This window comes from Xenopus laevis, chromosome 6S, assembly GCF_017654675.1.
Source record: "Xenopus laevis strain J_2021 chromosome 6S, Xenopus_laevis_v10.1, whole genome shotgun sequence".
Classification (NCBI taxonomy): domain Eukaryota; kingdom Metazoa; phylum Chordata; class Amphibia; order Anura; family Pipidae; genus Xenopus; species Xenopus laevis.
The window spans coordinates 19,773,069-19,798,074 of record NC_054382.1 but is presented as its reverse complement, the minus strand read 5'-3'; the positions used below and the strand labels follow the sequence as shown (position 1 = coordinate 19,798,074).

General features: G+C 37.0%; 1 protein-coding gene across 1 annotated transcript in view; it reads left to right on the top strand.

Annotated features, from left to right (window-relative positions):
- The first annotated feature begins 13,591 nt into the window (after window positions 1-13,591).
- The window catches only part of commd3.S (COMM domain containing 3 S homeolog), a 12,388-nt gene continuing 973 nt past the window's right edge, over window positions 13,592-25,006 (top strand). Inside the window, exons 1-7 of the mRNA NM_001349467.1 lie at window positions 13,592-13,742; window positions 23,639-23,750; window positions 23,837-23,900; window positions 24,003-24,037; window positions 24,116-24,176; window positions 24,254-24,310; window positions 24,390-24,449. Of these exons, the coding sequence (NP_001336396.1) occupies window positions 13,604-13,742; window positions 23,639-23,750; window positions 23,837-23,900; window positions 24,003-24,037; window positions 24,116-24,176; window positions 24,254-24,310; window positions 24,390-24,449 (528 nt within the window). The 5' untranslated portion in view covers window positions 13,592-13,603. The remainder of the gene's footprint in view (window positions 13,743-23,638; window positions 23,751-23,836; window positions 23,901-24,002; window positions 24,038-24,115; window positions 24,177-24,253; window positions 24,311-24,389; window positions 24,450-25,006) is intronic.

Below are 25,006 nucleotides of genomic sequence, written 5' to 3'. Positions count from 1 at the left end.
TTCTGATGTTTTAAATAAAAAAAGGTCAGACCAAACTATAATCCATGATTTACCCTTATTTCTCTTTAAAAAAAGACTTTGGTCGTCTTCAGGAACCTGAAGACGGCCCAAGCTGAAACGTTGAATAAACGGCTTCTTTGCTTTATTGGATAAGTCCTGTGTTTGTGCAATTTTTGTAAGGATTTTAACTATTTGTGTAACCAGCACACAGGCAGCTTATTTTTTTTGATTCAAAGATTTTAATAGTTTTAACATTTTCCTGAACAACATCATAGTGGATATCAGTTGAGCATTTATATTAGAGTATAGTCTTGCATTTGTAAAGGTCAACTTATTGCTTAACTAATGTCCAATAAAGGATTAAAACAGTGGAAGAGTAAAGCATAGAAGAAAGTGAGAGAGGAAGAGACGGGTGGGGGGAGGTAGTTGGGGCCTTCGTGTTGATTTGAGGTCCGGTGATTGAAGTTCCGTATTCCATTCTTCTCAGGTTTTTCGACCTGTGTCCTTCATCTTTTTCCTGTAGTTCTATCAGAGTGTGTCTTATTACTTTCCAGGTAAGTGATATTCTTTTTTCCACTGTTCCCACATTGATATTGAGCTACAGTTTGTTCGTTGGTTGGGTCCGAGTACCATTTGTTTGTGGATGAGATTTGAGTCTATTAGTGTTATAAATTCTTTTTTGCTATGTACTTCAGTTGTTTTCCAGTATCTTGGGATTAGGAGCCTGGTTGCTGTTGGAAGATCAAATGCTGTGCTTGTTTTGGTTATTTGTTAAGTTCGTAGTTAAGCAGCGCTAATAGTGGAGTTAGTTTTATTCGTATATGCGTTCCAGAATTTGTTCGGAGGTATACCATAGTCAGGGGCGCTCCGCCAATGAGGCGAGCTGAGCCGCTCGCCTCAGGCGGCAGCGCCAGACAGGATTCCAGGGGCGGCAAAAAGCCGCTCCTGCACCTTTAACAGCCGAATTTCCGGTTTTTAAACCGGAAATTCGGCTGCGCTATTGCGAGAGAGCGCAATTGCGCTCTCCGCAATCGTGTTCCTGCCTCCCCTCGCCGACAGGTAAGTCGGTGCGGGGGGCGGCATTGCAGGAGCCGCCTCAGGCGGCTCCTTCCCCAGAAACGGCGCTGACCATAGTTCTTTGATTTTTGGGCAATACAACCATATGTTTATCAGGTTGCCTTCTCCCTTGCATTCTCTCCAACATGTTTTAGGGACATTTGAATAGTATTTATTGAGGGTAGTTGGTGTCTTATACTACCTATAAAACAGTTTCCTTGCATTCTCGATGTGGATTGTGCATTTTGAGAGTTTGTAAACAGTGTTTGTCATTTTTATCCACTGTAGTGTGGGTATTGTAGTGTGTAGATCTTGCTCCCACTTCCTGAAATGCTTTGGTTTGGTCTCCATATCCTCCTCTGTAAGTATCTTGTATATCTTTGTTATGCCTTTGGGGCTGCGTGGATTTTGTGCTAGTAACGTTTCAAATGTTGTAGGTTTTATACTTGCTGTTGTTCTGGTGCTCCCCAGTAAGTGTTTTATCTGTAGGTATTTGTAGAAGTCATGTGCAGGCAGGTTGTGTTCCTTGGTTAGTTGTTCATATGTTTTTATAAGTGTGTTGTCGTAGAGTTGGCCTATCGTTGTTAGGTTAGCGTTTCTTCAGTTTGGTAGGTTCAGTTTTGGGATGTTTGTTTCTAGCATTTCCACTCCCACCTGATGAGGCGAATGATTTAAAAGTGGTTTCTTTTTGTTGATCTATGCCCAGATATTCGCTGCTACTTAGGTGGTATGGTTGACTGTGTGGTGTTGTACTGCCATGTCCATTCTTTTAGACCATATTAGGCCTTTGAGTTTGAGGCAATATCATCATCTTAATTGTTAGCGATTCTGCCCAGCCAGGAAGTATAAAAGGGAGCAGGCAGCTGATTTTTGGTTACACATTGTGCACCAGATGTGATCTGTATATATCTATATATATATATATATATATATATATATATATATATATATATATATATATATATATATATATAAAAACAAAAGAAACACATCTTCTTGTGATTTATTCTCACTACATATTGTGATTTAGTTACATTTGCAGTAATCACATATATGCGGTGTGTGCTGATTAATTGTATCTCTTGGATCTGTTAGTGCACTGGAGCTTTAAGTTCATAAATCAATATATTTATTGCACTCTTCCTGTGTAATATACCTTAAAAGTATCATTAAAGACATCTCATTTAATTTTACTAGTCTGTCTTGTACAGTACATGGGAGAAACCACTCTTCTTCAGGTAAGCATTAAAGCCCATTACTTGTAATTGTGTTTGCAAAATGTTTTAATTTACCTTCTGAATAATTGACATACTGCACATAATCATACAAATATTGCATGCACTAAAGCCCCTCCAGAAAGACTGTAGCTTATTGGACAGTGTGTGGGATCAAACTTACAAAAAAGAGGGGGGATTGATCAATGTACATTCCCTGGTCCTCTGTCTCATAAGTAATCTAGCATCTATGCAAGTGCACGTGTTTAAAAAAACAAGGGTTTTTAGTTAGAAAGCTATGATCATATAATTGGTAAGCCATCATACCATGTCAAGGTAAAGGTGGTCCTTAACTATTTACCTCCGGTCATAGTATTTAAAGGAATTGTTCAGTGTAAAAATAAAAACTGAATAAATAGATAGGCTGTGCAAAATAAAAAATGTTTCTAATAAAGTTAGTCAGGAAAAAATTTAATATATAAAGGCTCAGGGGCGTAACTATAGAGGAAGCAGACCCTGCGGCTGCAGGGGGGCCCAGAAGGTATAGGGGCCCCACGAGGCTCTAATTCATATACAAATTCAATAAAACTTTGTAAAACAAGTCAACGTCTAGACATTTTTGGGGCCTATAAAATTATTTGCTATGGGGCCCAGTGATATTTAGTTACACCACTGTACACCGTTTCTTTAAATGCTGGCAACTCCCTGCATCATAGCATTTCTTGGGATAAGTGTCTCCTGACCTGGGGCATTGGTATCAGTCAAAGAGCTTAGTTCTCCCTGCCCTCAGCTTTTAGAATAGAGAGATTGCTAAGACCATAGAATTGGTTCTACAGGCTAAATCCTCCCCGACTTGTGGCTTTTAAGAGACAGGGACTGCCCAGACCAACACCGATTTTTAAAGACATGGGAGATTTGGGGAGATTTAGTCGCCTGGCAATTGTGCGGTGCTCGATTTCTCCTTCCTGGCTATCTCCTATAGAAGGCAGGGAGGAGAAAGTGGCGCACAAATATGTCTTGGTGGTTTTTTTTCATTATATACAAACAAATTTTTGATGTTACTGGTCCTTTAAGCCCAGATTAAGGTTGCCATACACAATAAGATCCGCTCGTTTGGCGAGGTTGCCAATGGAAGATCTGTTTTAACCAAGTTAACATAATGCACCAGAGAGCAGGTCCATGGGACTGTATTGCCCAGCAGATTTTGGATGGACATGAAATGTGCCAGGTTTTTATTTATGTATTTCATTAAGTAAAATACAAATTTCTTCATGTTTTGCTTGTTAAGCTACATATGTACAGGTATGGGACCTGTTATCCAAAATGCTCAGGACCTGGGGATTTCTGGATAATGGATTTTTCCGTTATTTGGATCTTCATACCATAAGTCTGCTAGAAAATAATTTAAACATTAAATAAACCCACTAGGCTATTTTTCCTTCCAATAAGGATTAATTGTATCATAGTTTGGATCAAATACACGGCACTGTTTATTATTACAGAGAGAAAAAAAATATTTTTTTTTCCAAAATGGATCAGTTGGATAAAATGGGAGATGGCCTTTCCATAGTTCAGAGCTTTCTGGATAAAGTGTTTCTGGATAACAGATCCCATACCTGTACTATTTACCATACATATATGTGCATGCAAACATACAAATGCTTTGACACTGGACTGCTATGATGCACTTTTCTCAATATTGTATTGCCCCCAGTTTTATTTGGTAGAAAATCGTGCATGTTGTATTTAGAAATATACTGGACAAATCATATTTTAAAGGCACAAATAATTGATTTTGAGTATTGCATATTTTATCCATTTATGATCCATAAATATGAGCCCTTGTGCAGTATAATTTTCTAAAATAAAATGTGTTGCAGAGACAATTTGTACCAAATGCAGGGTTGATGCTAGGAATCATGGGGATGAACCATACTCCTGCCTGGCCAAAACCTTGACCCACGAATTTTAGGGTAACTAAATGTGACAAATTCAGTGCTGCAATTATGTTGTAGGTCTTAGTTTCCCTTTCACAGACAGTAAAACATAAGTGCATTACACAAAAACAGAACATGAAATCACCGTGAACATGTAGCTCATATTGCGGAGCTGACCATCTGCTAGAAGCATAAAATAACAGCGCCTAGCATAATGTACATACTGGAGCTGAAAAGGCTGCTAAGAGCGATATACAGCCAACTAGGTTATTATGTGCATATAAGATCTGAAAGTCTGCATTTATGAATGGGAGAGCTGCCTTGTTGCTACCCTAAGAAAGCCATTATTTTTCTGCAATAGCACATTATAAGCACCGGAAAAATGCAGTATGAAATATTATAATATGCTAAAAAAAGTCTTTTTGTGCTCATTATTATCACATCATTGAATATTTTGTCTAACTTTCCCTTTGAGCTTTCTTATGATCATGTTTTCATCTTTCTTGCATTTAAAAAAATGAAAAAAAAAAGATGTAATCTGTGTGCATGCAGCATATGACTGGTAGCTGTTGCTGTACTATAACACCCTGCACAAACTGGAATTGAAGGACTAAAAGGATAGACAAGTCTGATACAAAACAGTCTGCTTGTAGAGAGCACTGGAACCAAGCCATAGCTAAAGCATTCTGCAGGCCTTCACTGACAATGCCAGAACCACTGTCAACTTTCTGCTTTATTTTCTCTATGGATGGTATATCCACCTGCTTTTATACTACAACTCCCAGTATCCCCCACCGCTGTTGTCATATACCATTGCCTTGCGCTGAAGATATAGTAATATTTTTGTAGTTTTGGGATCTTTATTTGTTTGAATCTTTGAATCTTTGATTTAGTAAATTTCTCATCCAACATTATAATTAATTTTTTTTATGGTGGAATCTTTTGTCTTTTTGATCCTTTAATTCATTTTAAACTATATGGATCTTCCAATATATCCTTTAGAATGTACATTCTGAGCACAATGATTATTTGTCAAATATTCATCCACTATTTAGCTACAGAGGTAGCAATGCAATCAGATAATAATCTCATTAATAATCAAAGGAAATTAACCAGCCTTCAGGAAATTGCCATCTGAATACCTATGAACATAAGCAGTCGGTTAATAAATAAAAATCTATTTCTGCCTTAAATTTGCTATGCACTTCTGCCACTTACACAGTAAAAGGTATCTATCTACCATCTATAATCCATCCCTCTATTTATCTATGTATCCATCTATCTATCCCTCTATCTATCATCTATCTATCTATCTATCTATCTATCTATCTATCTATCTATCTATCTATCCATCTATCTCTACCATCTATTATCTATCCCACTATCTATCCCACTATCTATCTATCTAATCTATCTATCTATCTATCTATCTATCTATCTATCTATCTATCTATCTATCTATCTATCTATCTATCTATCTATATATCTATCGTCTATCTATCTATCTATCTATCTATCTATCTATCTATCTATCTATCTATCCAGAACAATAGAGATGTATTGTAAACATAACCTGTATGCCTATGCCAAAGCATAAGGCACATTGATAGATAGATAAATATTAGTCTTTGATATTAAAATGTGTTGTTTAAATTTGACATTTGTAATAAAAAAAGATACTTTAAACTGATTGTGCTTTATAGAGGTTCAAGGACAATGTTGTTGGGACAAATCTAGATTATTTTACTAAAAACATAGTAGATGCTTCCGTTTGTTAAAAAAAAAACAGCAATACTTCATTTCGGCCCCTAAATATTTCAGGTTTAACTAAGGAAATACTATTCCTGTTTGACATTAGTGTGTAAAGGCAACATTTCTTACATGTTGCAGAAATATACTTATTAATACCAGCCTAAACCATAAGACACCGTCTCTCTGCAAACTTTGTGTGTCACTAGAAAAACGTTGATTTCTGAGTTTTGCTGTGTTTTATCATTTTGTTTGTTGGCTCTTTTTATAATCTACCAGCCATATTTGTTTTTGCATTTTAAAACGCTTTAGTATCAAGAATCTGTTAGATCTGTTACAGTCCATTACAGGCTAGAGTCGTGGCTCTTCCATTTCAAGTGTCATTGGCTCTGGTTATCAATGAATTTCTTCCTGCAATTCAAAACCGTAATTAAAATGAGACGACTCTTTGACTAGAATGTAAACTCTAAAATGATGAGCAACCTTTCAATGCACATTTAATAAAAATGTTTTGAACATATGACTGGTATTGGAAGCAATATATTTCTGGCTGTATATTTTCTATGTTTTTCTTGCTATGACTCCTGAAACAATGTAGTCAAAGCCAGCTGATTAACAGGCTGCACGACTGATTTCTGCTACACAATTTCAGAACTAGAGAACAGAAAGGGATCCAAAAATAACGCTTTCAGCTGAAATTACATTTTTAAAAACACTAAACATTTTTAATGAATGTATATTGGAAAGTTGTTCGGAATTTAATTTATTTCATTTGGTAGATGTATATTTTTAATTTTTATATTGCCTTTAATCTGGGTGCCTTGAAAAGGAGATTTGTTCTATGCCTTATGTCAGTAGCTGGTATTAAGCATTTTCATGGATTTATTACATAACCAAATACTGTGATAAATGGCTAAACCATTACAAAGGTGACATTTTTGTATGGATAGGCTACTAATAGAAGGTTTTGCGACGAAGAACTTATAAATATATATATAATTTAATGACCTTGTTTAGATGAGGTGACATCCTATAAATCTTCATTATCCTCTGCCCATGAGAACAAGATTCTTATTTTCAGCTGGGATTTTTACATGTGTGTTTAGTTCTGTTATTTTAATTGATTTTTTGGGGGGGTTAAACATACTTGTCTTTGTGCAAAAATGCATGAAGTTACTTGCAGATTATAATATTAGGCCATAAACAACACATTTCAGTTGCAAGGGAGCTGTCCAACGGAATACCTTTCTAAAAACTGTTTAAGAAAATAGAACAAACTAAGGGGCAGATTTATCAAGGGTCGAATTTTGATGGTTAAAAAACCCTCGAATTCGACCCTCGGAGTAAAATCCTTCAAATTTGAACTTCGAATTAGAAGGATTTTAGCGCAAAACGTTCGATCGAACGATCGAATAAAAATCGTTCCTTAGAATCGTTCCTTAGAATCAAACAATTCGCAAGATTTTAAGCTATTGATCGAATGATTTTTATTCGACCCAAAAAAACGTAGAAAAGTGCTGGGGAAGGTCCCCATAAGCTAACATTGGACTTCGGTAGGTTTAAACTGGCGAAGTATGAAGTCGAAGTTTTTTTTAAAGTAAGAGTACTTTGATTATCGAATGGTCGAATGATTTTTACTTCGAATCGTTCGAATCATTCGATTAGATTGAATTTGACCAATTCGATGGTCGAAGCACCCAACAAAATACTTTGAAATTCGGATATTTTTTTCATCCAATTATTCACTCGAGCTTAGTAAATCTGCCCCTAGGTGTTCTTTTTATTTGTGGTTCCTTGGTTGTCTCAATGTCTAATTTATCTATACTAAAAAAAATGATCTTCTTTGCAACAGAATTAGGCAGAGTGGGAGATTAAATGATAAAGGCAGAGATAATGCATCACTGTGCAGAAGAACCTCTGTAACAAGTTCAAATTTACTGTACATATGTTTTTTGTGCATTGTCCATAATGCGGGACAAAGCAGAGCTCTGAGAGGTTGTACAGTATCCATACACTGGCTTTCAGCATATTTCTGCACACAGTCTATGGGCTAGCATGGCTGCAGCCCCCACCTCTAGGTTTCAAGTGGGCACATGAGAGCTATTCCAGGCCTCAGTTGTGGTTACAATAATTTGTCCCCTGTTCAAGAGCCATTTGTCCCCTGAGTAATTTTTGACCCATTTACAACGCAATACATCCTACATGCGGTTACATTTAAATGTATTTATTATAAAGGCTGATGCTTCAGAAATTCTTTATAAAAAAAAACCCAGCTGAAGCATATTCTAATAAATGTATTATTTTCGCTCTGTGAATCTCTGATTACACCTACCACTGCTGGCAAGCTTACTCTTCCTAAAGTGTCAATATAAAATAGGCAAAATATATATTTTTGGGCGTCATTTATCACTACGCTTGTATTTATTTATGATTTGTGAGAGCTGCTACACATGCAGTTACGTCATTTGTGATAACATGCAAACACTGATATGCACTGTTCTAACTAAACGGAACACTTGTATTATCCGTAGGGATAGAAAGACCCTACCATTATATATATATACATAAACATTTACATATATATATATATATATATATATATATATATATATATATATATATATATATATATATATATATATATATATATGGCAACCCCTTAAAAAAATCTTTGCCTTTTTATTTTAGATACATTGTATAAAAGTCCAATGTTTCGGTCCTCATAAAGATCAGAGAAAGGTCAGAGGACTGAAACGTTGGAATTTTATACAAAGTATCAAAAATAAAAAGGTATCGGTTTTTAAAGGGTTTGCCGGTTTGAATATTTGTGTGTACAGTATATATATATATATATATATATATATATATATATATCTATATATATATAGATATATATATATCTATATATCTATATATCTATATATATATATATATATATATATATATATATATATATATATATATATATATATATATACAAATTCATTAGATTTAAGCACTCTCATGCGAATATCCATCAGACCCAGGTGCTATTCCTCGCCAGTTGTATAGAATTGTTTGAATATAGGAATGCACACTGGGATTTAAGTAAAATCTTCTTTATTTATTCCAACATTTAAAAGAAACAGGTCAACGTTTCGGTCCCCTGCTTCTATATAGTAAAATATATATATTTTACTAAATACAAGCATTTTTCCTTCCATGTAAAAAACATGTTTTCCCGCGACAGGGTCCCTGTAACCTACTTATCTCTTATAGCTAAATTGCCCTTAGTAAGCCACAAAGCTTTTCCCCTGCCTAGCTGTATTCAAATCATAGGATGAACAATGCTTTGTTGGTGTATGTTTATACAGTATGTTTTATATGTTACAAATGTGTGTGGTGTGTGTATATGCTGAACACAATATGCAACTCTTGCTGGAGGTTGTACAGGTACGGGACCTGTTATCCAGAATGCTCGGGACCTGGGGTTTTCCAGATAATAATCTTCCCTTTAATTTGGATCTTCGTACCATCAATCTACTAGAAAATCATGTAAACATTAAATAAACCCGATAGGTCGATTTTGTTTCCAATAAGGATTAATTATATCTTGGATCAAATACAGGTAAATAACGGGTTTCCGGATAACGGATCCCACACCTGTACTAAGGTCTGATACTAATGTGTGCTGCCGTCTGCATTTGTTCACTGACCACATAAATCACAGTTAATGGACTTTGTATTGTATCTGCCAATGAACAGCTTGCAGTTACCAGCCTGCATCCATGTGTCTGTATGTACTGAGGGTATCTGTCTGTGGGGTTCAGAAAGGCACTTATTTAGGCCCAGTTTTGTTCATTAAGCTACTGGGTTCAATAGATTCATTATATAGGACTACCAATAGGCGTGATTTCCAGATATGCTTAATATCCAGGCACAAACGTTTCAGTGTTCTCCAGGTAATTATTCTGATCCCTGAAAATATTGACAAATTGCACAGAAAGAAATCAGTTTCCTAAGACCATCATGCAGTGTTCAGTTTCCTCTCTCACAGACAATAAGGGATTATTTATTTATTAAAGTCCAAATGGCAAAAACTTGAAAAATTAGAGTGTTTTTTACTTTAAAATCTGAATTTTTAGTGAAAAAAAAAATCTAATTCGGGATCTATCATACCCCAAAGATGGAAAAAGTCTGAATCCGAAAATCTCAGACCTACCGAGGTTGTATATTAGTCAATGGGAGTCCCAAAGATATTGTGATCTGCACAGGGTTTCATGCAATAATCTGAAGATTTGGTGGTTTTCGGGCTAAAATCCTAAAAAAATCAAAAATTCGGGTGGAAAATCTGAAAAATTCGTCAAATTAGGGGCACATTTAGTATTGGTCGAATATCAAGGGTTAATTAACCTTTGATATTCGACCGTCGAAGTAAAATCCTTTGACTTTGAATATCGAAGTCGAAGGATTTACCGTATTTCCTTCGATAGAATGATCGAAGGAAAAATAAGCGATTAAATCCCTCGAATCGAACGATTCGAAGGATTTTAAGCCATCAATCGAACGATTTTCCTTCGATCAAAAAAAGCTAGGAAAGCCTATGGGGACCTTCCCCATAGGCTAACATTGGTGCTCGTTAGGTTTTATGTGGCGAAGAAGGTGGTCGAAGTTTTTTTTAAAGAGACAGTACTTTGACTATCAAATGGTCGAATAGTCAAACGATTTTTAGTTCGTATCGTTCGATTCAAAGTCGAAGTCGTAGTTGAAGGTCGAAGTAGCCAAAAAAATACTTCGAAATTCGAAGTATTTTTTATTCTAATCCTTCACTCGAGCTAAGTAAATGTGCCCCTTAGAATTTTTTTTTACAATTTTTTCAAGATTTTTCCCGCACATGAAATTTCGGAAAAATGTAATCATAAATAAGGGGAAAAAAACTTGCGAGTTTGTTTGGAGTGTGTTTCAGAAAATAATGAGATCATTTCAGATTTTGATAAATAACCCCCTTATTGTCATAAGTGGATGTTTACTTAAAAATGTACTTTTCAAAGTATCCGACTTTCCTTTTCCACAAGAATAAAATTGGGAAAAAAAACTCGCTATTAATTTAAATTATATTGACCTACTTTGATTAGATCTGAAAATCATCCCAGAGGCCATAAGTAACAAGGAAGCAGAACGCATCTGCATTTACAAGCACTCTTTGCCTACACACGTCTGTTGATTTCAATAATTCAGATTTAGAATGTGATTCTTCAGCACAGGAGTGCCAGCTCCTTTGGTCCCAGATGTAAGGGGCTTCTTTTGTAAAGGGACGTGGGACAGCAGCTCCATCTGCCCGATTGTTAATCCGACTAAAATGTAAATGATGTTGCTAGTAACCAGAAATGTGAGTGGTCATGAGATTAGATTATTTTTTATACCTGTTGTATATCTTTCTGTTTATTCTTGTAATTTTCTGTCTTGCTGATTACTTGCTTCAGTGACCCCAGAAATCAGATAGCAGTTTCATTGCAAAACACACACATATAAAATAACCAAACGAAGGGGGTTATTTATCAAAGTCCGAATTTATCTCAATATTTTCTGATACAAACTCCGATCAAATCCACTCGGGGTTTTTATTTATTATTACATTTTCCCAAAAATTTGCCAATTTTCACGATTGTTTCGGATTATTTTCATCTGATTTTCATGATTTTTTTCGGGGTATTGCACAAAACCCAGCGCACATCAAAAAAATCATTGGGACTTCTCCCATTGACTTATATGCAACCTCGACAGGTCTGAGATGCTGGATTTTCAGATTTGAACTTTTCCATCCTCTGGGTTTAATAAATTCCAAATAATTTGTGATTTTTTAAAAGTCAGATTTTATTTAAAAAAATCATGAATTTTTCGTGATTTTTGCATTCGGAGATTAGTAAATAACCCCTAAAAGTCCTGTTGCCTATACAGCTATGGGATCAATTATCCAGAAACCCATTATCCTGAAAGTTTCAAATTACAGAATGGCCGTCTCTCATAGACTCAGACTCAAAATTTTATAAATGTTTTTGTTTTTCTCTGTAATAATAAAACAGAACCAGCCTATTGTGTTTATTAAGGGGGTTATTTACTAAACTCCGGATACAAAAATCATGAAAAATATAAAATCAGACTTTTAAAAAATCACACATTTTTCGGGATTTATTAAACCCAGAGGATGGAAAAGTCAGAATCTGAAAATCCGGCATATCATAAATATATAGACCAGTTTGGTAAGATTCTTTAATATGTCATTCAATTTGATATAAACTATCTGTTGCTTAAGTATTCATTTTGGGGGTATAGTTTTCCTTTAACTGTTTTAAAAATCAGATTTCTTGAACTTTCATATAGGGGGCACATTTACTAAGGGTTGAATATCGAGGGTTAAGTAACCCTCGATATTCAACCCTCGAAGTAAAATCCTTCGACTTCGAATATCGAAGTCAAACGATTTACCACAAATACTTCGATCGAAGGAAAAATCGTTCCATCGATCGAAGGATTTTCCTTCGATCAAAAAAAGCTTAGAAAGCTTATTGGGAAGGTCCCCATAGTCTAACATTGATGCTCGGTAGGTTTAAAGTAGGTATTCAAAGTCATTCGAATGGTCGAATAATAAAACGATTTTTAGTTCGAATCGTTCGTTTTTGAAGTCGTAGTCGAAGGTCGAAGTAGCCTATTCGATTGTTGAAGTAAGTTTTTTTTCATTCGAATCCTTTACTCAGTAAATGTGCCCCATAGTGTCTTTACTTAGTAAATGATTTTAGTTATGATTGTTCCCTTTAAATGGCTACCTGTTTGTCCAAAGAAAAAAATGGACCGTGAGGATTTGATTTTATTGTTATTTATTGTAACCCCTTTAAACTCCAGCTTGGTTGCTAGGGTAATTAAGTCCTAGCAACCAAATAGCAGTCGAAATGCCAAGCCTGAGACCTGTCCAAATAAAAAAAAATGGACTGCGAGGATTCCGCTTCATTGTTATTCTTTTAAAGGAACAGTAACACCAAAAATGAAACGGTTTTAAAGGAATTGCAGTACGATGTAGTGTTGCCCTGCACTGGTAAAACTGCTGTGTTTGCTTCAGAAAAACTACTATAGTTTATATTAACAAGCTGCTGTGTAGTCGTGGGGGCAGCCATTCAAGCACAGGATACACAGTAGATAACAGATACATTCTGAAGAATCCCATTGTAAACTACAGAGCTTATCTGTTATCTGCTGTGTATCCTGTGCCTTTTCTCCTTTTTCAGCTTTGAATGGCTGCCCCCATGGTTACACAGCAGCTTGTTTATATAAACTATTGTAGTGTTTCTAACGCAAACACACCGGGTGTACAACAGAACACAGTCCACTCAGGGCACATAAATTAATAAACTGCCAGTAAGGGAGAAGTAGGCACTCAGGGAACATACATGAATAAACTGCGACTAAGGGAGGAGTAGGCAGTTAGAGCACATACATGAATAAACTGCCAGTAAGGGAGCAAGAGCAGCACAAGGCCTGGGCTGTAAGTACACAAGGCAGTGCCACACACAGTGAGAGAGCAGTGCATTCAGCTCACACACAGTCAGTAACCCGTGAGGCGGCTGTCAGCTGGTCTAGTCACGTGGTGTGAGGTGGAAGGTCGCCTTGCTTACAATGGAGCTGTCGGAGGACTTACAGAGGGGCTTGCACCGCTTAGCGGATCCAGCACTATTCACCCCCAAATCCTTCGCCGCCCTTATTCGGGCGGCCTTCTTAAGTCTTAGCGAGGCCCAGGCCGCAGACACAGCCTTAGGTAAGGAAATAGCGGGGGAGAGTGTGGGAGAGGGACTGCAGGAGACTGGTGCAGCCTTTGTGCAGCTTCCGGCCACTGACAATTGTGCTGGAGCCCTCAGTAGACGCACCGAGTTTGTGGGGACGTGGGGTTCCGCGCACTGTTCTCCAGGGGCTGATTCCTGCTGCTGATGCTAGACACCATTTCCCCACAGTCAGTCACACGGGAGCTTGGGCTGCCAAGTGGGTGAGCGGCGGCCTGGTCACTTGCACATAACTCTGGCTGCTGCTGCACCACTCTATACACTGGCCTACTGGGCTAATGCTGTAACTCCACACACCACTGCTTCATCCATCTTATATCTGTGTGCTGCATCTGTGTGTGCTGAGTTTGTCCTGCATCTGTGTGTGCTGAGTGTGTCCTGCATCTGTGTGCTGAGTGTGTGCTGCATCTGTGTGTGCTGAGTGTGTGCTGCATCTGTGTGTGCTGAGTGTGTCCTGCATCTGTGTGCTGAGTGTGTCCTGCATCTGTGTGTGCTGAGTGTGTCCTGCATCTGTGTGCTGAGTGTGTGCTGCATCTGTGTGCTGAGTGTGTGCTGCATCTGTGTGCCGAGTGTGTGCTGCATCTGTGTGCCGAGTGTGTCCTGCATCTGTGTGCCGAGTGTGTGCTGCATCTGTGTGCCGAGTGTGTGCTGCATCTGTGTGTGCTGAGTGTGTCCTGCATCTGTGTGTGCTGAGTGTGTCCTGCATCTGTGTGTGCTGAGTGTGTCCTGCATCTGTGTGCTGAGTGTGTCCTGCATCTGTGTGTGCTGAGTGTGTCCTGCATCTGTGTGTGCTGAGTGTGTCCTGCATCTGTGTGTGCTGAGTGTGTCCTGCATCTGTGTGTGCCGAGTGTGTCCTGCATCTGTGTGTGCCGAGTGTGTCCTGCATCTGTGTGTGCCGAGTGTGTCCTGCATCTGTGTGTGCCGAGTGTGTCCTGCATCTGTGTGTGCTGAGTGTGTCCTGCATCTGTGTGCTGAGTGTGTCCTGCATCTGTGTGTGCCGAGTGTGTTATGCATCTGTGTGCCGAGTGTGTTCTGCATCTGTGTGCCGAGTGTGTTCTGCATCCTTGTGCCGAGTGTGTCCTGCATCCATGTGCTGAGTGTGTTCTGCATCTGTGTGCCGAGTGTGTTCTGTATCTGTGTGCTGAGTGTGTTCTGCATCTGTGTGCTGAGTGTGTCTTGGATCTGTGTGCTGAGTGTGTTTTGGATCTATGTGCTGCATTTGTGTGCTGAGTTTGCAATTTCAGCAATCTGGTTGCTAGGGCCCTAATTACTGTAACAACCATGCACTGATTTGAATAGGAGACTGGAATATGAATAGGAGAGGCCTGAATAGAAAGATGAGTAATTAAAAGTAACAACAACAATACATTTGTAGCCTTACAGAGTATTTGTTTTTAGAAACCTGGAAAGAGTCGTAAGTGAGTGACCAATTAAAAAAAGCTATGCAAAATAAATAATGAAGACCAATTGAAAAGTTGTTTAGAATTGTCAGCTCTATGACATACTAAAAGTTAACTTAAAGATGAACCACCCCTTTAAATCTAGCGACTGGCTTTTGTTGATTTGGGCCTAATAAATGTACTTTTTTTTGCCGGGGATAGGGACAGGTATGACCCAGACATGTCAGAGTATCTCATAAATATTAGAAGATTCAGTATTATTTGCAGAGTTCTAAGTTTTGGGACTAGATCCTAATTCCTAAAGTTAAGGATTTTATATATGTGGGCACCAAGAACATTGGAGCTTGGTGTTCCAGATCTCCAGGCTCTAGAAGTACTAGCGTTTTAAATGGGGTTGTTCACCTTTGAATTAACTTTTAGTATGATATAGAGAGTGATATTCTGAGACAATTTGCAATTGGTTTTCATTTTTTATTATTTGTAGTTTTTCAGTTATTTAGATTTTAATTCAGCAGCTCTCCAGTTCAGCAATCTCGGCAATCTGGTTGCTAGGGTTCAAATTACCCTAGCAACCGAGCATTGGTTTGAATAAGAGACTGGAACATGAATAGGAGAGGCCTGAATAGAAAGAAGAGTAATAAAATGTAGCAATGCCAATACATTTGTAGCCTTATGGAGCCTTTGTTTATTCGATGGGGTCAGTGACCCTCTATTTGAAAGCTGGAAAGAGTCAGAAGAAAAAGGCAAATAACTCAAAAACTATAAAATATAAATAATGAAGACCAACTGCAATGTTGCTAGAAATTGCCCATGCTATAACATACCAAAGTTACCTCTTTGATACCGAGGGTCTTCTGGGTATGTGTAGCTGATACTGCAACAAAGAAAGCTCCAAAATCTGACTGCTGAGCTCAGTGGGTCCATTATTTGTATATATGAATGTATTTGTTCATTTATTTGATTTATTTCGCATTGAGTAGAGTACTTAGACTCCTGTAGTTTCAATGCACCTTCTTGTAAAATGTACTGAGCTCTGTATTACCTAGAGAACATTATGAACTTGTAGAAAACTGAAGTATATTTAAGGGTGTATGTAATAAAAGGCACTAAGTTTGCCAAGGAGCAATAACCAAAGCAACCAATAAGCAGGTGACATTTACTGGTCACCTGTTTAAAAGCAAACATCATATTGGTTGCTATGGGTTACTGCTCCTGGGCAAACTTAGTGCCTTTTATTACATTTGGTGGTTAGTCTTTACCTAGGGACTGTTGCTTTAGGGTACCTGTATCACAGAGCAAATTTTTTTTGGGATTCTTCTGTTTTATTGTGTATTATTACAGTATTTATTATAGTTGTATTGGTAATTCTGGTGTTTGCAAGAGAAACTGTTCTAGAATATTATCATCTTTCTCTCTATCCATACAAACCACATGTTGCTCTCCCATGTTATATTTGTAAGTACTTCTCTTTTACTGCCATGCTGTTTTATTTAGAATATTTCTGTGTTACTAAAGGACAGGTGGACTGCTGACTGCCTGCTTATTTCAAGTGTTTCTATTTTGTTTCTTTCTTTTATGTTCTTATTTTACTCTACTAAAGGGGTTGTTCACTTTCCAGTGACTTTTTTTTTAAGTTCAGTTGTTTTTAGAATATTCACCAGAAATAAAGATTTATTTTTTATTTTATTTTTTTACCTCTTTTTCCCCAAAACTGAAGTCTAAAGTTTCATGTTCTTGATTCTGGTGTTTCAGTCTTGGCAGCCCAGTGATCCAGGTGCAGATTCTGAACTGTTACAATTTGCTCCATGAGTTTCTCATCTGGGGAATATTAGCAACTATTGTAGCAATCGTAATAGCTGCCTTTAAAGGAGACAAATTCTTTTTAAAAAAACTAAGAATGTGCATTATACTCATTTCAATATATCAGAAGTGTGCTTAAAAAAGTAGTGTTTCAGGCTGATTTATTAAATATTTCTGCGAAAACCCTAATAATCCCTCCCTTCTCTTCCATTTACTGCTCCCTGAATTCCCAGGCTGTGTGGGGGAGCTGTACTGTAGGACAGGAACCAATCAGCAGCTAGCAGGACCTGATAGGGAACTGAAGCCTGTCTTTGCTTGTGTGACTGCAGGGCTGTGATTGGCTGTCCCCCTCCTACTGTGCTTCTGGCAGGGATTGTTAGGACACTCCCACCCCTCATTTGAAACACAGACAGGGACCAGAGAACATCTATTGGAAGCTCTAATAAAGGGGAGATTTTTTAAAGATAATATTAATTTTCAGCACCATGTAAAAGCAACACCATATATTACTTATAATTGCCTACAAAATTAGGGTTTCTTTCATTTATCCTATAGGTCTCCTTTAATGAAACTCAGGGATTCTGACAAAGAAATATATCAACTAATGTAACAATTTAGAGCAGTTCACAGAGTCGCTGACCCCCCCCCCCAGGTGCTTCAGAAAGATAATCTGAAAAATAAAACGCTATTCTTCAATATTAGAAAAACAGCGTACACAGAAAATAGAAAGCCAATGGGGAAAAAAACTAGCTGAAAACAACTGAACTGAAAAAGTCATTTTGTGGACAATAGTATATTTAATTATAAAGTATTTTACATGTACTGGGAATATGTTAATACTACTGGTTGGTGTAGGACATGAGTTGTGCTTCTGGGCAGCTGCACTATTTCCTATAAGGCAGTTCTATAATTATAATATAAATCATAAAGTTTTGTTAGTTCAGATTTCTATGTTTTGTCAGCGAGGTGTAGGGAATGTTCAGATATGTAGATTTGTATTAGTGTTGGGTCAGCTGAACTGTTGTATTTGGTAGTTCTATATCTTATTCCAAGTATTTTCTAAGGTAGAGGATTACTTCTTTACTTGGGCAGATAAATGTTAATTTGGCGATTTAGCAGTTTCATTTCTTTGTTTTACCGGGAACAACTTTCATTGTACGTGGAACCGTCGTGATCCTCTCTCTGCACCAGCTGTCATTTTGCCAGGGTGACAGTTGATAATTCTGTGCCAGCGACAGTTCTGTGAGACCAAATCATAGTTCAGTGGAGTAGACTCGTGTCTGGTCTAGTAACACATTTCTGTTTCCATTAGGCCAGTAGTTGTTTCTTTACTGAGTTGTGTTACACTACATTCTCTTGTACACCTGTGCCAAACGCTAATATCACATCTGCTCATTTAACGCTCATTCCCTTCATTCATTAGTAGAATACGTTTTTGTTGGGCTAATTAAGTTGTTCTACATGTACTACATTATACTCAACCGAGAGTTATTTTATTTGGCTGCGTTGTTTTTATTTTTCCTCTTGGAACTTCTTTCTTCTCGTGTATTTATTTGAACGTAGTTGTGTGGCTTGTGTTGTACAGATATAAGTGACGTGAGATATTACTGAGGATTCTAGAGATTATTGTGGCTGATATGATAGAGCTGGGCTCGTGGTACAATTCTGTTACTATAGTAGAAGCTGCTTCTGGTATAATGCTGCTATTGTACAGCTCATTATGGGACATTGTTGGTTCTGTAATATCTGTTTATTGTAAAATGCTGGTACTGCTGAGCTTGTTCATGGTAGAACACTGCACTCTAATCTTTGTTCAGCTCAATATAATTCATAGTATCATTATCTTTATTTTACACACAATTAACTTGCAGAATAATTGACACTGGATACAGTTCTGTTTTTCTCCTTTTGTCAGAGAGGCAATTACGTTTTCAGCTTTGCTCTTCTGTATGTCGTTAATATTCTAGTGAGTCCCAAAGTGGGCAGCCACTTGTTTCTCCTGGGCTTGTGAGCAGTCCTCTTGTGTATGTGTTGTGTGTGTGTTGTGTGTATGTTGTGTGTGTGTGTTGGGGGGGAGGGTGTTGGTTGTGTGTGTGTAGGGGGGTGTTGGTTGTGTGTGTGTTGGGGGTGTTGTGTGGGTGTTGTGTGTGTTGGGGGGTGTTGTGTGGGTGTGTGTTGGGGGGTGTTGTGTGTGTGTGTGTTGGGGGGTGTTGGTTGTGTGTGTTAGGTGTGTGTTGGTTGTGTGTGTTGGGGGGGTTGTTGGTTGTGTGTGTGTTGGTTGGTTGTGTGTGTGTTGGTTGGTTGTGTGTGTGTTGGTTGGTTGTGTGTGTGTTGGGGGGTGTTGTGTGTGTGTGTGTGTTGGGGGGGTGTTGGTTGTGTGTGTTAGGTGTGTGTTGGTTGTGTGTGTGTTGGGGGGGTTGTTGGTTGTGTGTGTGTTGGTTGTGTGTGTGTTGGATGTGTGTGTGTGTGTATTGGTTGGTTTTGTGTGTGTGTGTTGGTTGTGTCTGTGTTGGTTGTGTGTTGGTTGTGTGTGTGAGTGTTGGGTGTGTGTGTTGGTTGGTTTTGTGTGTGTGTGTTGGTTGGGTGTGTGTGTTGGTTGGTTGTGTGTGTTGGGTGTGTGTGTTGGTTGTGTGTGTGTTGGTGGGGAGGGATGGCAAGTCGCAAGTGACCTGTGAGTGGCCTGTTAATATCGGGGTGCCAGCAGCATTGCCTCCATTCCCTCACCACGTGACCTCTTGGCAGTCTCAAAGGGAGAGTTGCACATTTTTGGCAGCTCCTGAGCTCTGGGAGGAGGCGGGGGGGGGAGCTCGTGGCTGTGTCTGGTGCTGCTGTGCTGTACAAAGTATATCATTTCCCTCTTACATTTGTGCCACCGATTAAACAGAGCAGCGTGTTTGCACAGTTCAGTGGGAAGAACTTGCTTTAAATAACCTACTGCAGTTACTTAGCGCCCGCCTGCTCTTATGTGCAACTTGCCTGACAACCCTGCTGTTGCCTGTAATGTGCCTCCTGCATCTGCCCAATGTCATTGGATGAGACTCCTGGAGACTGGGCTTATCTGGGCACATGTTGCAGGTTTGATCGATAAATAGAAAATAACTTTTTAGTGAATTCTCTTCTGACTTTGGGGATTTGTTCGGTAATTATGATGACGTATCATTTAGCTGTTTTGTGCTCACTCTCATAGATTCCCATAGAAGCCCCTGTCCCTGGAAGGCTGAGAGTCTCTCTGTAAAGGCCCAGGTGACTCCAGGAGAATTAATTTATTGCAATGAATAGATTGACCCACTCGTGGTGCATTCCAATATAACCAGGATGAAAACTAGTGCTCACACTCCAAAATACAAGCAGAGAATGATTGCTTAGCCTGGGGTCACACTAATGAATTGCACAAGTTATTTCCAGATTTACTTAAAGGGCAACTCAACCCCAAAAAAAGAATTTGCCTAATAAAAGAAACTAATTCCAAGCAACTTTCCAATATACATTAATTAAGAAAGTTAATTAACAAATACACAAAGTTATTTGTGAAAACAATTGATATTGAAAACAGCTTTGTCTTAACTCCTGCTTGTTACTTTTTAAACAGTGTTGCAAAAGTCTTGGTTCCCCAGCAAAGACATGTCTGTTAATCAGCTGCCTTGTCTTACATTGTATCAACAGTCTTGGACATCAGGGCAGAGACTAGAAAGGGACAGACAAACACTGCTTTCAGTAGCAATACATATACAAATAACTATATAAAAACCATAGAAAATGTGTAATGAATGTGTATTGCAAAGTTGCTTAGAATAATGTTTTCTTTTATTAGGCATTTTTTTGTTTTGGAGTTGACTTGTCCTTTAAGGTCCATATCTCCTCATTTCTAAGATCTACATGTAAATATTATTAAAAATTGAGAAATTTAGACTAATTCACTAAGCAAACTGAGCAGTTTTTTTTTGGGGTCAATATTTTCAGTGCTAACAGATTATACAATTAAATTGCCCTTGTGATGGGCCTTGTGTGGATAGATTTACTAAATGTAAAACCTTAGCTTGACTTTCTGCTGTTAAAATCATTTCAAAACATTTATACTTAATAAAAAAAAAGTTCAGTTTTTGCTAAATAAGCAGTAATTTTTACTCTTGTTAAAATTTGGGCCGTTGTGTGAAAACTTCAAAAATAAACCTACTGATATAAAAATAAAGTTATGATGTTTAGTTCACCGCAGTTGCAACTTTTCATTTGATTTTAAAATTGCTGGTCCTGCTCCAGGCTTATTTAGGGTTATATATTTAAAGGGGTTGTTCACCTTTGAATTAACGTTTAGTATGATGTAGAGAGTGATATTCTGAGACAATTTGCAATTGGTTTTCATTTTTTATTATTTAAGGTGTTTGAGTTATTTAGCTTTTTATTCAGCAGCTCTTTAGTTTACAATTTCAGCAATCTGGTTGCTATAGTCCAAATTACCCTAGCAACCATGCATTCATTTGAATAAAAGACTAGAATATGAATAGGAGAGGCCTGAATAGAAAGATGAGTAATAAAAATTAGCAATAACAATATATTTGTAGCCTTACAGAGTATTTGTTTTTAGATGGGGTCGGTGACCCCCGTTTGAAAACTGGAAAGGGTCTGCAAATAATTTATAAACTATAACAAAAATAAATAGTAAAGGCAAATTGAAAAGTTGCTTAAAATCAGCCATTCTATAGCATACGAAAAATTTATTTAAAGTTGTACCACCGCTTTACATCATATTCAGGAGCTAAAATAAGTGGTTAGTAGGAGATAGCTGACAGATATAATTATGTACAACTTCCCTTAGTGTAAGGGGTATATATATATATATATACACATATATATATATATAGATAGATGGATATATATATGTGTGTGTGTGTGTGTGTGTGTGTGTGTGTGTGTGTTTGAGGGTGTTATGATTTTGTCCCATATTATCTAATTTATTTTAACTGTAATACTAGTACCAAGGGCAAATATATTTTTCAAACACACCAGAGAAAAACTTCAGCTCACTTGCACTTTCCTTGCTCAATTTTAATGGCTACAGATCCAGTTTAGCTTTATAGTCATGAAGGGACAGATTATTGTGGTATACTTAGCAGACAATAAACAGCAACTATTGAATTAAATCCTAAATGTATTGGCAGTTTCTTTATAAATATTTCCCTGTAGCTCCAGGAAGCAGCCAATGGGGTGGAAATAGATTTGCTAGTAAAGTAATCAAACGCTAAGTGATCCTAGATATAATGTTACCGTATAGCATTGCCTCAGTCTCTGCTTATATGTCCGGAATAAAGGGAACTCTCAGCAGATGATTTCATTTCATACATTAGGCTGGTGGTTTAATTTCCAGTGCAAATGCTGGTGAGTTCAGTCACTACTAGTGGCACATTCGTGTATTACATTACACAGCAACTCACAATCGCTTGATTTGTGCAAAGCTCGTTTCAGCGGCAACATCTTTGCGCAGAGTCTCGTCTGTACTTGACCATAAAAAGGAATTAAATGCATCGTATTAACCGTTTGTCTGCCAACAAACTTCTGCAGCAGAACTAACACATGTGTTACCAACGAATCATTCTGATGTACAACTGTATTGTTAGCACTGCGCCGATTTTTCTTTAATCCCCAACTAGTTATTCGGTTTTTTTGTGGGTTTTTTTGCAGACAGAATTTCTCTGTACAGAATTGTGGGGTATATATCCATTATATCCATTAATGAACCAAACGCTCACGAATTCGTTTTAGAGTTTTGCATGAGGCTTATTACAAATAGTTTGTTTGGCCAAGGTTTTTTATTGTCTAATTAAAGCTTTGCCCTGCGCTAGTGTTTGTCCCTTGTGTGTACTCAATGCTATGTGCAATATATGTGCAGCAATACTTGCCAGAGTGTCTGTCTGTCTATCTATCTATTTATTTTATTTTTCTATATATATCTATATTTATATCTATCTATTTATCTATTATCTATCTATTATCTATCTAGCTCTCTCTCTCTCTATTTATTTTATTTGTTTGTATATATCTATATTTATATCTATCTATCTATCTCTCTATCTCTCTCTCTCTATCTATCTATCTATCTATCTATTTTATTTGTCTGTATATATCTATATTTCTATCTATCTATCTATTTATTTTATTTGTCTTTATATATCTGTATTTATATCTATCTATCTATCTATCTATCTATCTATCTATCTATCTATCTATCTATCTATCTATCTATCTCTCTATCTCTCTCTCTCTCTCTCTCTCTCTCTATTTATCTATCTGTCTGTCTATATAAATATATATATCTATATCTATATATAGATATCTATTTATATCTATCTATATCTATCTGTCTGTCTGTCTATCTATGTATTTGTGTATATACTGTATAGATCTATCTATATCTATATATCTATCTATATATATATATATATATATATATATATATATATATATATATCTATTTATGTATTTGTGTGTATATATATATATATATATATATGTATCTATCTATCTATTTATGTATTTGTGTGTATATATATATATGTATATATATATATATATATATATATTTGTCTATATATATATATTTATATCTATATATCTATCTATATAACTGTCTGTCTATCTATTTGTCTCTATATATCTATATCTATCTATATATTTTTTAGATCATGCAGAGCTGCAGCACATGGACCAAGCACTCATTAAGCATTGCCATGCTGCAGTCACAACGTGTATTCTGGAAGCTGTGAAGCACAATGCAGACAAAGCAGGCCTAAGGTACAGTGCTTGTGTACTTGTGCCCTTCCCTCCCCTGTAAGATGAATGGACCTGTCCTTATAATTGCATATTCCCTCTCCCAACAGCACCTTCCTGGAAGAATGTAAATTTGACCAAGACAAAACTGATCTCTTTTGGACTGAATACCAGGTTCAGATTACAAGCTGAATGTTGTATCCTTTTAGGGAGTGGGTCATTTTTATTTATTGCATTTATATAATTAAGGCATGTGTTTGTTTTAATGTTTTTCAGAAAAATAAAGAATCTTTGGAAACCCTACTTGGAAGGTGAGTTCCCCTTTAAATCCAATGTCAGAGAGAGAGATTGAGAGAGAGAGAGACTAAAGTTTATTTTCCTGCATTTAGTATAGGGATTTCCCCTCCACACATCACTGATGTTTCCTGGCGTCTTCAATATCAAATAAAGGTACTAAAGTTAAGCCAATTCAGCAAGAGTTGATTAGTCCTATATCAGTGTATCTGATTGTGTTCTTTATATTTCAGAGCAACCAGCTGCACCGACATTACCGACCCGACTATTTAATCAATTTAAATGTAGAGGTAATTGAGGCCCAGTAACAAAAAAAAAAGCTTGTGTGTAATTGTTACATTATTTAATGCTACTTTGCTTTTCTTTCAGAGTTCTGATGCCGACCAAAAGCCAGGAATTAGTTTTAATTGTTCTATGGAACAATTGCAGGTATTGTTTTATTTACAGGAGTCGATCCATAGTTTAGTGGTGAATGTTTTATAAATCCACAGTAGGCCACGTCTGGCAAAATGAATTTAGCAATTTTATTCTGATCTGTCTCATTAACCTTTGACTTTATTTGCCTATATGTATAACATATATTCATTATCTTGGAAACCTACTTCATTTCTCATTTTTACTTTGTAATCTTAAAATAGAAATGCCTTTATTTGCCATATTGCCTCCTGTTAGTGAAATCAAGAATTGTGAGAACTTCCACAAGAATCTATGAAATATTGACACCTAGTCCTCAAATCTTAAATAAACTATTCTGCCAGGTCTCCAATAATGTTCCCTAAATCGAATTTGCTTGTATATGATTAGTAGTAAGTATGACATCCCATGATGCTGCATGTTCACCTTCAAATAGCCTTTTTCAGTTAATTTGGTTTCAGATAGTTCCCCAGAGATAGACGTTTTTCAACTTTGTATTTTGTATTTATGACCTTTTTTAATACTATTGAAGTGTAAAGTTTCATTTTACACCTTCTAAAGCAGCTCTGGGA